General features: G+C 39.0%; 1 protein-coding gene across 1 annotated transcript in view; it reads left to right on the top strand.

The window, feature by feature from the left end:
* SMARCAD1 (SWI/SNF-related, matrix-associated actin-dependent regulator of chromatin, subfamily a, containing DEAD/H box 1) overlaps window positions 1–15,004 on the top strand; it is a 107,825-nt gene that overhangs the window by 25,546 nt on the left and 67,275 nt on the right. Inside the window, exons 4-7 of the mRNA XM_063458621.1 lie at window positions 1,995–2,160; window positions 4,719–4,785; window positions 8,642–8,742; window positions 10,130–10,231. Of these exons, the coding sequence (XP_063314691.1) occupies window positions 1,995–2,160; window positions 4,719–4,785; window positions 8,642–8,742; window positions 10,130–10,231 (436 nt within the window). The remainder of the gene's footprint in view (window positions 1–1,994; window positions 2,161–4,718; window positions 4,786–8,641; window positions 8,743–10,129; window positions 10,232–15,004) is intronic.

The following is a 15,004-nucleotide window of genomic DNA, read 5'->3' as shown; positions in this document are numbered from 1 at the left end:
TCCTTATCTTACAAAGATCTCTGAATTTGACTTCCCCGCTTGGTGTGCAGCAGAGGAGGAGAAGCTGAAGTAATCTGTCTTCAGTCAGTTTGTGTCACTGTTGTATTCTTATCTATATATGTTAGTGCAGCACAAACGTCTATGGAGACCGAAGGGTCCTCTATTGAACTCTTCTCGCAATGTGCCAGAAGGAACCTGCTTGCTTTTGACTATTGAGAAAAAAAAACATGACAGAAACACCACTCTGTCATCCTTACCATAGTAAAAAGTAGCCCCCACTTTTGCATATGATTTGTTATGACTGCATTTGAATTTCACTTTAGTAATTGGTATTTAATTAAGATTTTTTTTCATTATGAGACAATGACTCTCTTCTCTGCATCAGGGTGAATGTGCTTTTGCATTAATACATATGCCTATATAAGACTTTGTAGGGGCTAAAATGTCCTAGAGTGTAAAAATTGATCTCTTGCAAGTTGTTTTGCTCATTTGGACAGTCTATCATTAAGCCTAATTTAAAGTCCTATGTGACCAGCCAGACCTAAAAGTTATTTGCCAGTGCAAGCCTGAAGGGTCTTGTGGCACATTTACCAGGGTTGAATTTCTACTCACTGTGGCTAGTAGCATCATGAAAGGGCATTTGATTTCAGTTGTTGGAAAGAAATTCCTTCTGTATGCTTCCCAGCCAGGAGGCGCCTCCAGTGGCTGTTCGATAGCCACTGGAGGCAGGCGTACTGCTACAATGTAAACATTGCAGTTTCTCAGGAACTGCAATGTTTTACATTGCAGCATTAAGTGCAATAGATACACTGTACCCAGACCTCTTCAATGAGCTGAAGTGGTCTGGGTGCCTTTAGTGTCATTTTAATATTTATATTGCCACTGCAAATTGCCACGTTGTTTCAAGAGTTATATGTGAGCGATTCATATTTTAATAGTGCACTTGTTTGGTCTAGTACTTTGCAACAAAATCTGATGGATATTCTCTCAAAAAACTCAACAGTTGAGTTGGGAGTATCATGCCTTGAATGTAAGAAACCATAGAAAAAGGGTTGTGTTAAGTAACCGGACTAGTAATTTAGGAGTTTGAAATTGTATTTGTGTGTGTATGCAATACTCTACTCACACACACTCTATGTGTAGGATGCTTATAGTAACTTTGTAGTTCATATCAATTAAATATTAGGCCGGGAAGTTTATTTTTCAATAATTGACTTACATATATTTTTGTTAGCTACGTCACAAGAGGAGAGTAGACATTAAGGAAGGGAATTGAGAGGAGGGGAGAATGCATATGTGGGAACATGGATGAGGGAGATGATGGGAACTGGAAAGATTATATATTAATTATACATTGAAGTTGTTTGTGAAGAGTTGGATAGCTCCAAATGTACAGCTATATAAATCAATTATTTGAGAAAGAGAATACTTTTCATATTTTCCTTTTTTAAAAATCAGGCATGGAATGTTTTACTTCATGAAAAATTGGCTATTGAATGTTAAGTTTCTAGTTTGTTGTTCCACCTTTAGGATTTGGAAGCCAATTAACATCCATTGGTGTTTCAGTTGCAATCTTTGTAACCCTTAGCCGGCATCTGTGTGTATCTAACTGATCCACAAATGTGTCTTTTGCCATTTTCAGATCTGCACACCAATTACTTTGATATGACCTGATCTTTGCAATTTGTTATGGCTTTCTCGAGAAAAACATATTGTTTAAAAATGATCTGTACAATTGGTGCCCCAGAGGCTTTTGAGTACTTTCCATTCATAATACCAGAGCTTGTTTTGCTGAAAATTACACCATCTTGCTAAGTTAGAAACACTCTCGCTCTCCTATGTGCTGCCATATATATACTTCTGAGATTATCCAAACTGACAGTTGCTTAGAAAATGTTCATTTTAAATTTGGAGTGTGCAGATTAACATTGGATATGGCACATGAAGGTCTGTAACATGCTTCTACATAACACATTTTTCTTTCCCCTTCTTAGGAATAGCTTATCTGATTCTGTAACAGACGATTCAGCAGATGAACATCCCCCGGTGAAGAGGTCTGCTTTGAACAATACATCAGAATCAAAAGACGAAACCAAAGTTGAGACACTGCAAAAGTTAAAGGAAGTCTTCCCACAACGGACAGATGATGAACTATTACAAGTAATGTCTACCTCTGTACTCCTACACGTTGTAGCCACAAAATACTTTTTTCATGTTCTTTCCCTGTGGTAATATTTTTCACACTTTGTTGTATATACTATTTTATGGAATATGTTGGTGCATTCATGGTCTCGATATACAAAATCATCCTTTTTGTGCATTGTTTATATAAGGGTCATTTGATATTTGTCCAATTTGCTTGACTAAAAGGAGCAGTCAGCAGGGTTAATTTATGCTCCACATTTCAAAAAGATAAGAATCTTCAATCTCAGTTACCATACTCTGTGTTCAAGGCATTTTCTCTTGGAGAACCTACATTATAAATGCTGGTGCCTTGTGTGTATTTCCATCTAACTAGAGAAAGAGATGAAAACTAGGATGTTTTTCATGGTTCATATTATATGATTGGTTTATGAAAGTCTTGCTTAGCTTTTAAAGTGACAGATTTCTTGGTTTATTCTGTAAATGTATGTTTTTGTTATGGCTCCAGGTTATAAGCAGCACTGTTTCACTGATGATCCACAATGCATTATTTTTACAGCAGGAGTATCTGAACTATTATTTGTATGTCCGTGCTTGTCGCATATTGCTTGGCAGGAAGATATTGTTTTGTCAATTTATTTTGCGATTCTTTATAAATCCATTTTTTATTTATTAAAAAAGAAAGGTATCACGATACAAACAATAGAGCAGTTCAAGTAGGAAGTACAAGGTCTGGCTCGAATTACATGGTAATACGGTTATGATATCAAGGTCAAAATCTGACATTTGAGAAGAATACAACACAAAAGATCAACAAGGACAGCCCCATCTGTTTTAGAACTACAACTCAAAACATGCTTTGCCAGCTAAGGTAGGCACCGCACCATAGTAACTGTAGATCTAGAATAGCTAGAGCTCTACATTTTTCACCTCCTCAAGTCTAGTTATTGTTTAAATAGACGAGTAGTGAATTTGAAACCCTCTTTGCGGTGCTCCTGTTGGCAAGTAGGGCAAGAAAAGTATACGCTACGGAATCTGTTGGCGCTATATAAATGGCAATAATAATAATAATAATAATAATAATATGTTCCACTAAAGCAGGGGTGGGGGAACCTTCGGCCCTCCAGATGTTTTGGACTACATCTCCCATATTGCTCTTACAGCAATTAGCTGGCAAAGCATCAAGGGAAATGTAGTCCAAAACATCTGGAGGGTCGAAGGTTCCCCACATTTGCACTAAAGGGACACCATTAAGCAAAACTTGTCTCAGTGCTTATAAAGTGGTTTTGGTATATAGATCATGCCACTGCAGTGTCATTGCTCACATTTTGCCATTTAGAATTATATAACTTGGTTTATGCTGCCATAGCCACAGCCTTCTTCCCCCCTTTTTTGTCTTAGTTCTTATCTCCTGCTCTGTTAATAGCCTGCAACCACCTCATGTGTGGTTAAACTTCAATAAAGGGATTTTATTGTGTAAGGAATGGTTGTATTCTTTACACTATAGTTCCCTCTGACGATCCCCCATTCCCACCCCCGGCACAGAAAGGGTTTACAAAAACCTTTGTCTGCTCACCTGATTCCAGCGCGGATGTGCCACAGCACTGGTTAGGCGCTCTTGCCTCCTCCAATGTCATCTGATGGGGGGGAGCCTTTAATGCTTTTCTACGGGGATTTTACTTATGCTGGATGTCCTTATGCAGAGTGTGAGGATGTCAGGGGACCAAAAGTCTGTTAGAATCTAGGAAGTACCTCTTGTGGCTGCCTGACAGCCACTAGACACAGTCTTTCTCCTGCAATGTAATCATTTTATCAAAAACTGCAATAATTTACATTGCGGGACTAAGGGGGGCACGGACGCTGCACCCAGACAACTTCAATGATCTGAAGTGGTCTGCGTGCCTATAGGGTCCCTTTAACAGAGCAGGAGATAAGTCTAAAATAAGCACATTGTGCTATAATATAATGTAGGTTTGAAAATGAAAACATATTTTATACAGGCTGTGAAAGTCACAGTTAGGAGAGGTGTGGCTACGCATGCCAAAACAGAAACAAAAGTGATACTCTCAAATGGCAAATGAGAATTGAGCAGCAAGATTGCAGGGGCATGATCTGTACACCAAAACTGCTTCATTAAGCTATAGTTGCTTTGGTGCTTTAAATATCCCTTTAATTTCAGGGAGTTTGAAATACTGCATATTTTTATGAAAGCTTTTTTACGGACATAAAAAAGCTTTCATAAAAATATGCAGTATTTCAAACTCCCTAGCCAAATATGTATTAAGTTAGCTAATGAGCAGGGGAAGCTAAATATGGAAAATGCCTATATAGTTCATTGTTCAATACTAACCAAGGGAATATGTCATGGCTCCATTGTCCAAAATAATCTGCAGAAGGTAGTTTTTTTTCAGAGCTCTTTCGAACATGTAAAGGGTAAATGTGTGTGTTTGGTTTTTAATCCAGTAGAGTCTGGGCACTTTAAAATACTTTTTCTTATGATGTGTCCTTTTCTACCTATATCACACAGAAGCCTAAAATTGCTTGCAGTATAAAAAGTATATGTTTTCCCCTTTCAGCTGATTAAATCAACAAGTACTTTGGATGGAGCTGTGGCTGCTGGTTTAGTTCTATATGATGATAAAGGTAAGCAAAATCAAAGTTAGCTTTCCAATTCTACAGGCAGTGCTTGGAATGATGGGTGGATTGTGTAGACCATAACTCCAACAGCCTCCCAGTGCTGTGCCACAGTGGAACACTGGGTCTTTGTTTTTTTGCAGATGCAGACCACAGTCTGTTCTTCCTTACATAATCCTGAGATAGAGTTCCAGAATGTGTTTCCTATCTGCATTTTAAATCATTCATCTGAACAGAACACACTCGCTATGATTGGAACATAGGGGGAAATATGTCTATAAAGGCAATGGGGTTAAAAGGGGTAATACTTCTGGGACACGGGGAGGCTTTTTTTAAAATTTATTTTTAAGGAGGGTTTTGTAATTGTGTGAGCAATGTGGAAATAGTAGCTTGAAGTCTTATAGACACAAGAAGGTGCTGTACTAATTGTAATCTATAACTTAAGTTTTTTGCATTGGTGAGCCAGCTATTGAAGAAATCCGGATTATTTGATTAATGTATCTGGTAATAAAAAGTACATTTTTTCCCTAAAAAAAAATCATTTGAACCATTAGTTATAAGTGCTCTAACAGACAGATAATGCTGGTTTAAATTGTTAAGAGTATGTAAAAGGTTTTGTTGACTAGGAGCATCAAGTACTTAAAATCCTTGATTCTGGGACATTCTAAGAAAACCAGTAGCAAGAGACAGTCATTTGGAGAAAAATTGTCTTCCAATATGCCATCCATTTTTTGAAGAAAAGGAAGAGGAGGTGCCCAGCATCCCAGCCTACCACATGATCTATCACTGGAAAGCAAAGAACTTTACAATACATCAGGGATTGATAGAGTAGCTCAAAACAATAAAAGGAGATGCATGTTAAAATAATGTCCAGTACAGAGGACACAAGCTAATGGGCTGGGTCTCAGGAGGAGACCACCTGCCCGTATACCCCTTACCTTGCGTCTCGTGGCCATATTCACCTATTGGTGATTTTTTTTTTCTACATCCCTGTTGTGGGTTGCCCTCACTGTAGGGCAACTGAGTTAGAACATAGACAGAGAGAATATTCCATCACATCTGCCCGGTAGGTCAGCTTGGTACGTTCAGTCTGCACTGTGAGTCTAGATGGTGGGATACGATATTGGGTCCCTGACCTTTCCACTTGCAGCACATTTTTATGCATCTCTTTAGGTGTCCCCCTATCTACTTGATTATCTTTTTCTTTCCCCCATAGTTATTCCAACCCCTTAATTTTATTTTCTTTTTTCTCACACCTTGTGTTGTTTCTCCCTAATCCCACCCTTTAGTTATCATACCCTATTTTTATTCTCCTCCGTTATTTCTCCCTATTCCATCTTGGTTCCCTCTTATCCTTATCTCCCACTTAGGTCTCCTACTATTGTGTGGCATGTCTGAGCTGGGAGTGCTCGGTATAACTGGCAAAAGAAATCTTCCAGTTAAGTGGATGTGGACAATATGCAATGTCAGATCCCAGGCCTTTTCACCGTACTGCTGTCAGTCATCAGGGGTTTAAGTTTTGCATCTGAACAGGAGGGCAACATACTGCACTGACTGCAAACTTGTGTAGGATGATTTAGATGTTTAGCCAGCTGTGCCTCATCCTTCTTGTGTTGGTTGTGCTTTTGCTCCTGCAGTGTTGGTGCTCCCCCTTACTCTACATCTGCATAGATCTGACACCCTTGTCGCCAGTTCTTGCTGCTGGCCGCATAAAAGATTTTAGGTGACCGGAATAGGCCCACAGACAATTATTTTGACACCTCTGCTCTACAGTAATATTTTTCAGGAATTCAAAGTAAAATTCATATATTAGGAGTAAAACCGAAGTCTATTTAAAAAAAATAATAATTTATGATTACTGGATTATTGAGTGATTTGCTACTGCCTATGCTCCTTTATTCACATTGGTTTACTATAAATATATAACACACCCAATTCTTGTTTGCCCATTTCATTGAGTTGTGTATTAAGCCAACAGAAGTGTCTCGTCAAACTGACATATGGGGATCCTTGCCATATCCTATCACAGCTGTTGTCCAACTTTTTAAAGGCTTTAGACAGGAGAAGACATGTTTAAATTTAATAGCAAGTGCCTTAACCTCAGGCACTTTTACCCCTTTTTACTTTCACAACAGATGTTAAATAACATTTCCATCTTCATATTCAACTTTGTATCAGTGATTGTGATAAAAAATATAGTAGCTTGGCATAAATCTTCTTTAGGGCTCACACTGTTCGGTTAGCATGTCACATCCAGATGCTTTGTTTTGCTGATTATACTAGATCTTTAATAAAACGTGTACATATTTTTATATTTTTTTTTACTAGTGCTCACTAGTCAGTGGCTAACTTGATCATTAAGATAAAATTAATGTCTAAGTGTTTTGTTTTTTTACACATTGAAGACAGACATATGTACCCTTAGGTGTGTCCTGGAGTAAGTAACAAGATGAAAGCTTTTGAAAGAATTTTCCAACTAATCAAAATATACTGTTTGGCATTTTCTTCGATGAATTTGCATCATTATCTTGTCACTTAGAAAATCCCTTACTTGACAAGTACATCTTTGACATGTTGGAATGTCTGTATATGTATGTATGTTTGTATATATGTTTAATATGTATTTATAAATACTTTGTGTTATAGATATAAAATTGGGGTGGTTAATGGATTTTTATTTTTTTTTTTTTGATTCTTTGTTTCCTCAGTTCTCTTTTGTGCATTAGTAGATCTGGAAACTATTATCATTTGAGGCAAAGCAATTCATCATTCTTAATAGGGACCATATGAGCAATAACATCACTTGAACTATTAATTGTAGGGGTAATGGTACAAAGATAACACCCTCCCTATCCCCTTCAAATATCAAGAAGAAGTCCCTACTTCCATATTAGTGCCATCAGCTCTGCTCGTTCATCTATGGAATTTATTGAACAGGCAGAGCTGATGGCCAATGCATTCTGTCTAAATAGACAAAATTGATATATCTTATGCATATAGGAACTTTTCTATTTTCCTATATGTGAATAGGGGTTGGATCACAGCCATCCTTTGTTCTCAGGTAAACTATTCAAAACCATTTTGACTACTTACTATGGGATTGTACATGGGAACACTTGGCACATAAACGTTGGTTTGTTGTAGTGTTTATGGTGCTTAGACTGCCCTTTAAAGGGAATCTATAGTGTTAGTAATACAAAGTTGTAAGATGTTAGTGGGGTTGTTTTCATTAACTTAGCTATATATTTTTAAAACCTAATGAGCAAAAGTGCCTTTATAATTGCATGGTGGAAGGCATAGATTTATGTTTATTATATATTCTTTCAATCAATAAATCATGAGGAAAATAATAAACCTGATGGTAAGGTAACAGTATTATTGTACAACATGTTTTTAAGCTAGTGATTCACTTATCTTAAAATAATGCAGTACTGCATGCTTATTTTTCCCTTCCCTCGTGAGATCAGAGGGAAGGATAAAGCCAAAGTCTCCTAGCTTTGACCTTGTTAATATATGTGCATGCAATTAACCATATTAGTGATCGTATGGGTGTAAACACCTCTTCTTTCATTGGGGGCTGATTGCAGCTAAGGGACTAGCAAGTGAAAGAAGACTGGTGATATGTTTAGGTTTTTGCAGACAGTATTTGTGTATTTGTCAGAGTATTCCTTTCTTTTCATGTGTAATTTCTCACGTTTTCTTAATTGTTTAAGTGTTCACTTCAACCCTTAATTCATTGATAATATTTCTTCTCACAATGCATAAGTACATCATTAATACATCAATTAATACAAAGCAAATACATCATTATCCCAAATACATGGATGCTCATTGTTACCTGTGTTACTATTTATTTCTGTTTCAGCTTCATCTCGCAAGAGAAAATTAGATGACTTGCCTAAAAGCAGTTCCCAAGGCCAAGAAAGCGGCAATGGTCAAGTAGCAAAGAAAATGAAAGCTAATTCGGTATGTACTAACTCCCTGTTCCCTCTTCTAATAAGGGTGTTTTGCATTACCCTCTCTAATGAATAATTCAGCTCTTTTACTGCTATCTAAAGTCTTTTCTCATCTACTCCATAATTAAAAGCTTGTGAATGCCAACCTTCCTCTACTTTAAGGTAGAATTTATAAATATAATCACTTTTCTGTTATCTATTAATACTTTCCTGATGGCTAGAGTGCGATGGAGGCGGAAGCAGTTGGAGCTGTAGTGCCAAGTATACAACTTTGTATTCCTGGCACTATAGTATCCCTTTAAAGGCACACTCAAAGTACAAAAACAACTTTAGCTTAAAGGACCACTCTAGTGCCAGGAAAGCATACTCGTTTTCCTGGCACTAGAGTGCCCTGAGGGTGCCCCCACCCTCAGGGACCCCCTCCCGCCCGGCTCTGGAAAGGGGAAAGGGGTTAAATCTTACCTTTTTCCAGCGCTGGGCGGAGAGATCTCCTCCTGCTCTCCTCCTCCGATCCTCCTCCGATCCTCCTCTTCTCCTCCCCGTCGGCTGAATGCGCACGCGCGGCAAGAGCTGCGCGCGCATTCAGCCGGTCACATAGGAAAGCATTCATAATGCTTTCCTATGGACGCTGGCGTGCTCTCACTGTGAAAATCACAGTGAGAAGCACGCAAGCGCCTCTAGCGGCTGTCAATGAGACAGCCACTAGAGGACATAGGGGGAAGGCTTAACCCATTCATAAACATAGCAGTTTCTCTGAAACTGCTATGTTTATGAAAAAATGGGTTAACCCTAGAAGGACCTGGCACCCAGACCACCTCATTAAGCTGAAGTGGTCTGGGTGCCTAGAGTGGTCCTTTAATTAAGTGTTTTTGATGTAGAGATTATGACCTGCAGTCATGTACGTACATTTTTTATGAATGAGGAGCCAATGCTTGGCTTAGAGGGTCAACTGGATGCTCGAAGCCATTCAGTGGAGCTCCTGGCCTATGCTGTCCTTCCATTATCTAGGATTGTAGAAAGCGGAAGGAAAGGGCGGCAGATTAATCCGGCACTAGAGTATAGATTTTGGGGTTATATCACAAGTATATACATGAGTTAATGTGTAATATTCAGCCATGGCTTTGCAATACAATTGTATTACAATCTCATTTTTACCCGCTGAGACAGGTAGGGGTCAAAATATGTTGTCTCTGTATCTCTGCTTATAACTCCTTCATTTGAAAAACATTTAGTCTCACTAAAAACCTTTATTAGTAATAGCTTTATTTTCTAATTGGGAAACTATGGTTTACTCCACAACTTTTATTCTCAATAACAAACGTCTCTCTCTCTTTTTTTTTTTTCTCACTTGTGGTTTTATTACATATTTTTTTTTTTTTTTTTAATTCGTCTTAAAGGGGAATTCAGATAATGATAGTTCATTGTCTGAAGATGACTGGGAAAAGCAAGAAGCAAGTGTGAAAAGGCTTCAAAAACACTTCCCTGATTTGGATAAAGAGGTAAGATTTCAATCCATCTGGGGCTCTCGGCAGTACAAGGTTAAATGGGGACCTGGAATGAGGCATCTGTGACAGGGAAGGGTGCAAACATATGTATGTTTAGGACCAACAACCACAGACCACCACCTCCTCCTTACTTGCACTGATATAAACTGACTTTGTACTTATAAATTGTCAACATAATTTTTGTGAAAGCTGGACATTAATGATTGGCTGAGCGTGCTGAGAACTGAGAAGTGGCAGGTGCCATGGAGAAGAGTGTGTTTTACGTCAAACCATTAAAAAGAGTTTTGACAAAAGACTGTGAAACGGAACTCTGAGACCCTAGATAATATAACAACTGCCCAAACTGTATTGCTTGTGTTACATGGTGTCCCTGGAAATATTTGTGCAGTTCTTTCAACATTACAGAAACCTTCACATGTTTTATTATTTATATAGAGCCAGCAAATTCGGTAGCGCTGTACAACGGGTGGACTAACAGACACGTAACTGTAACCAGACAAATGGACGCACAGGAACAGAGTAGTTGAGTGCCCTGTTAATGAGCTTACAGGCTAGAGGGTTGGGGTATATTGACACAAAAGGTATAAGTAGGGATAATGAAATAGGTTGCTAGAAAAGTATTCACTGAGAACTTTATTATTAATTTATTTTTGACAGTTGCAGGAGAGGAGTCATGGGGGGAGGGGGGAATGAAAATCTGCTAACAATTTTAATGATATGCCTTCCTGAAGAAGTGTGATTTCAAAGATTTTTGGAAGGAGTGGAGACTGGGTGAAAGTCTAACGAAGGAAAGGGAGTTGCACAGAAAAAGTCTTGGCGGCAAGCATCAGATGTGGGAGTACAGGCTGTGGATAGACGTAGGTCTTCAGCAGAGTGCAGGGGCCTCAACAGGACATACTTGTGTATTAGGGAGGATAGGTAGGTTGGAGCAGTATTATGTATGGACTTGTAAGCAAGCACAGAATCTTAAATTGAGCCCTATATCTAACTGGAAGCCAATGTAGGGACTGACAGAGCAGGGAAGTGTGGGTGGACAGGAAGATGAGCCTCACCACTTTCATTATAGATTGCAGCAGTGCAATCTGGGAACACGTAAGACCACTGAGAAGGGGATTTCAGTATTCAAGGCAAGAAAGAACGGCATGGACCAGCACTGTTGCCGTGTCTGGTGTTGAATAGGGGTGGATGCAGGCTATGTTTTTGAGATGGAAGCAGCAGGCTTTGGCGATCGACTGGACATGAGCGGTGAATGTTGGAGTCAAAGAGAATACCTAGGCAGCGAGCCTGCGTGGTAGAGTTGATGGTGGCACCATTGACTTGGAGGGAGACAGAAACGGGAGTAGCAACACTTGAGGGAGCAAAGACCCAGAAGTTCTGTTTTGGACAGGTTGAGTTTAAGGAAGTGAGCAGCCATCCAGTTGGAAATCACGGTGAGGCAGTCAGAGAAACGAGTCAAGATGGATGGAGAGAGATCAGGAGAGGACAGGTAGATTTGTGTGTCATCTTCACATAAATGATAATGGAAGCCAAAAGAGCTGATGAGTTTACCAAGGAAGACAGTATAGATGAAGAACAGTAGGGGACCAAGGACAGAACTTTGGGGAATGCCAACAGAGAGGGGTTGGGGAGAAGAGGCAGAGCCAGAGAAAGAAACACTGAGAAAGCGTTGGGAGAGGTAGGAGGAACACCAGGAGAGAGCAGTATCTTGTAGACCGAGATTACAGAGGATGAAAAGAAGCTGTTGATGAGCAACAGTGTCAAAGGCAGCAGAAAGATCAAGGAGAATTAGGAGAGAGTCATGACCCCGAGATTTAGCAGCGATTAAATGTTGGATACTTTGGTCACAGCTGTTTAAACATAGTGACGAGCGTGGAATCCAAACTAAAGCGGGTCATGCAGAGAGTTGGATTTGTGGAAGTCTGTCAATCTCGCGTACACAACTCTCTCAAGGATCTTGGAGGCAAACTGCAGTAGCGATATAGGGCAGTAGTTAGATGGGGAGTTGGGGTCAAGGTTGGGCTTTTTCAAAATTGGCGTTCTAGTTGCGTGCTTGAAGGGTGAAGGAAATGTGCCGGAGGAAAGGGAGAGATTGAAAATTTTAGTGAGAGGAAGAGCAAGAGAGGGAGACAGGATGAGATATGAGGGAAGAGGATCGAGGGAACAGGTGGTGGGGCGGGAGGACCAGAGCAAAGCAGAAACCTCTTCCGTTGTGGTAGGTGCGAATGAGCATAGAACAGTGGAGTCAGTGGGATTGGGTGATGTATTGGAAGGGTAGGGAGAGAGGTTGGACATCTCTTCCCTGATTGTAGAAATCTTCTCAGTGAAGTGAGTTGCAAAGTTTGCACTAGATTATCTTGGCAAGTAGAAAAGAAGCTTGTGTAAGCTCTCCCCATTGGTAAAGATCATGTTCTCCATATGAAAAAAAAAAGTATTCCCTACTTACATATGAAAGTAAAACTAAGGTGAATTTCAAAAAGATAAAACAATGGAACATTTTCTGGGTTAAAGGGACAATCCACTGCCCAAGCACAAAAAAAAAAAAAAAAAATTAGTTTAGTAGATATGCCCCAAATGAACTTGCATGTATTTAATTAAGCATTTTTCCCCATTGGAGTTATATCTAAAACCAACTTGTAAAAGCTGTAGATAACCTGTCTGCTGCATTTGCAAGCCATCTTTTTCTGCCTAGACTTTGTGACCGTTCAATCACAGACTTTCCAATGCAGCTCAATGAGAAGTCTTTGCAAGGCAAGTGCCCTGGGCAATTGCTGTCTCCTGAGTTTAGTGCGGCTAAACTAACCAAACCAGGAAGTAACATGACCTGTTTTCTGCTTGAAAAGCATGGTGGATGCAATCATTTTAATTTATAAAAGTGTCAATTTCAAGTATGAAATGTACCTTTTAAAAAATTAAAAAAGGGGACACACTTTTCACACACAAAGCTTTAGCGGTTTAACCCCTTAAGGACACATGACATGTGTGACATGTCATGATTCCCTTTTATTCCGGAAGTTTGGTCCTTAAGGGGTTAATAAACTTCCTCCAGTGGGCTACTATGTGATTTTATTTATTTTTTTCTGCATTATTGTAGAGCATTGAATGCCTCCCACACTTCAACACAAAAAAATTACCTGTAATCCAGAAATGAGGTTAGGCTCTTCCTACATCCAGACTACCCCCTCAGCTAACTTAACTACCCCTTGCAGGGGGTAGAGGGAAGTCAGGGAGGACTAGCTAAGGAAAGCACTTGAGCAGTACAAAGGAGAATATCTTTCCCAAATGGCACATCAATCTTTCCAGACTTCCCTTATATGAGAATCTGCCCTTCTGTGTTTGGTTGCGAAAAAAAAGTAAAATAAATAGAGAAGTCCACTAGCCACTTTGCAAGACACACTGAGATTTTGAGGTAATATTTATGTGTGGGTAGAAACTAGGAAAATAAAATGCGTACCTCTAACACACATGAATATGAGGTCAATGAGGAGCAACAAGTAGACCTTGTGAAACTGTTAAACAAGTGTTCTCATCACAGTCAGCGAAAAAAAATAAAAAGTTTAATGGTAGCTGTGATGCCTGCAAAATGCATTGTTATAGCAACTCTGTATACTAATTCAGATTTTACCAGTCTAACGGATATGTGTGTGTGTGTGTGTGTGTCCTGATGAAAGTTTCAAGGAGAAACTGAAACGTTTACTGACTATTTGACAATAAAGGAACAATTCATTACAAAGCCAGGAGTGCCAATATTTTCTAAAAAGGTGTGTGTGTGTGTGTGTGTGTGTATATATATATATATATATATATATATATATATATATATATATATATATATATATATATATATATATATATATATATATATATATATATATATATATCTCTATATCGTGTGTATGTGTGTGTGTGTATATATATATATATATATATATATATCGTATTTTTCAGTGTATAAGACAACCCCTATTTTTTTTTTTTAGCCTAAAATTAAGAAATAAATATTTAAAAACATCAACTAGAACAACTTCTGAGGAGAACAACACACTTGATTCTCATGCCTCCCCTGTGCTACGGTACTCTGTGAAGTCAATGGCTCTATAGTGCATGCTGGGAGACTACAACTCCCACAATACAGCAGGTGGTGTGAGGACATACTGGGACATCACAGTAGCATTCACTCTGCTCCCTGATCCCCATTTCCTCCCCCATGAATATAAATCAGAAAGCAAGACCTAGCTTAGGAAAAGCATACCCTAATATGGCTGCTCCTTTTATAGTGTGGCATGTTTCAGGAGCTCCGTTGGTGGTAAGTGCTGATGTCTGCTGCAGCACCCACGCATATAGGGACCCCTTCCTCCGTGCCACAGCATTCAGAAGTAAATCGGCGGGAGGAAAGCCAGGTATGTGTGTGAAATGTGGCAGGCGCCATGTTGGCTTAGGCATTGCGCACAAGTGTTTTGTTGTTTTTTAACTCCTGCAGTGACCACCCCAAATTTTAGACAAAATTATTTTTTATTTTTTTTAGGAAAAATTGTCTTGTACATGGAAAAATACAGTGTGTGTGTGTGTGTGTATATATATATAATATATAATATATATATATGTGTGTGTGGATATATATATAATTTTTTGCAGGTATTAAAAATAATTGAAATGTATGAGAAACTAATTAGCTGATTGCGTTCAGTTTGACAAAAATCAGGGCTTTCCCAGCACCTACAGCCCTGTTCTTCTGCTGCAGCTAAGATAATTTGCTAATGCAAAAATGTA

Source organism: Pelobates fuscus, chromosome 6 (genome assembly GCF_036172605.1).
Source record: "Pelobates fuscus isolate aPelFus1 chromosome 6, aPelFus1.pri, whole genome shotgun sequence".
Classification (NCBI taxonomy): domain Eukaryota; kingdom Metazoa; phylum Chordata; class Amphibia; order Anura; family Pelobatidae; genus Pelobates; species Pelobates fuscus.
Note: the sequence above shows the minus strand (reverse complement) of the source record. Positions and strands in the feature narration are given on the sequence as shown.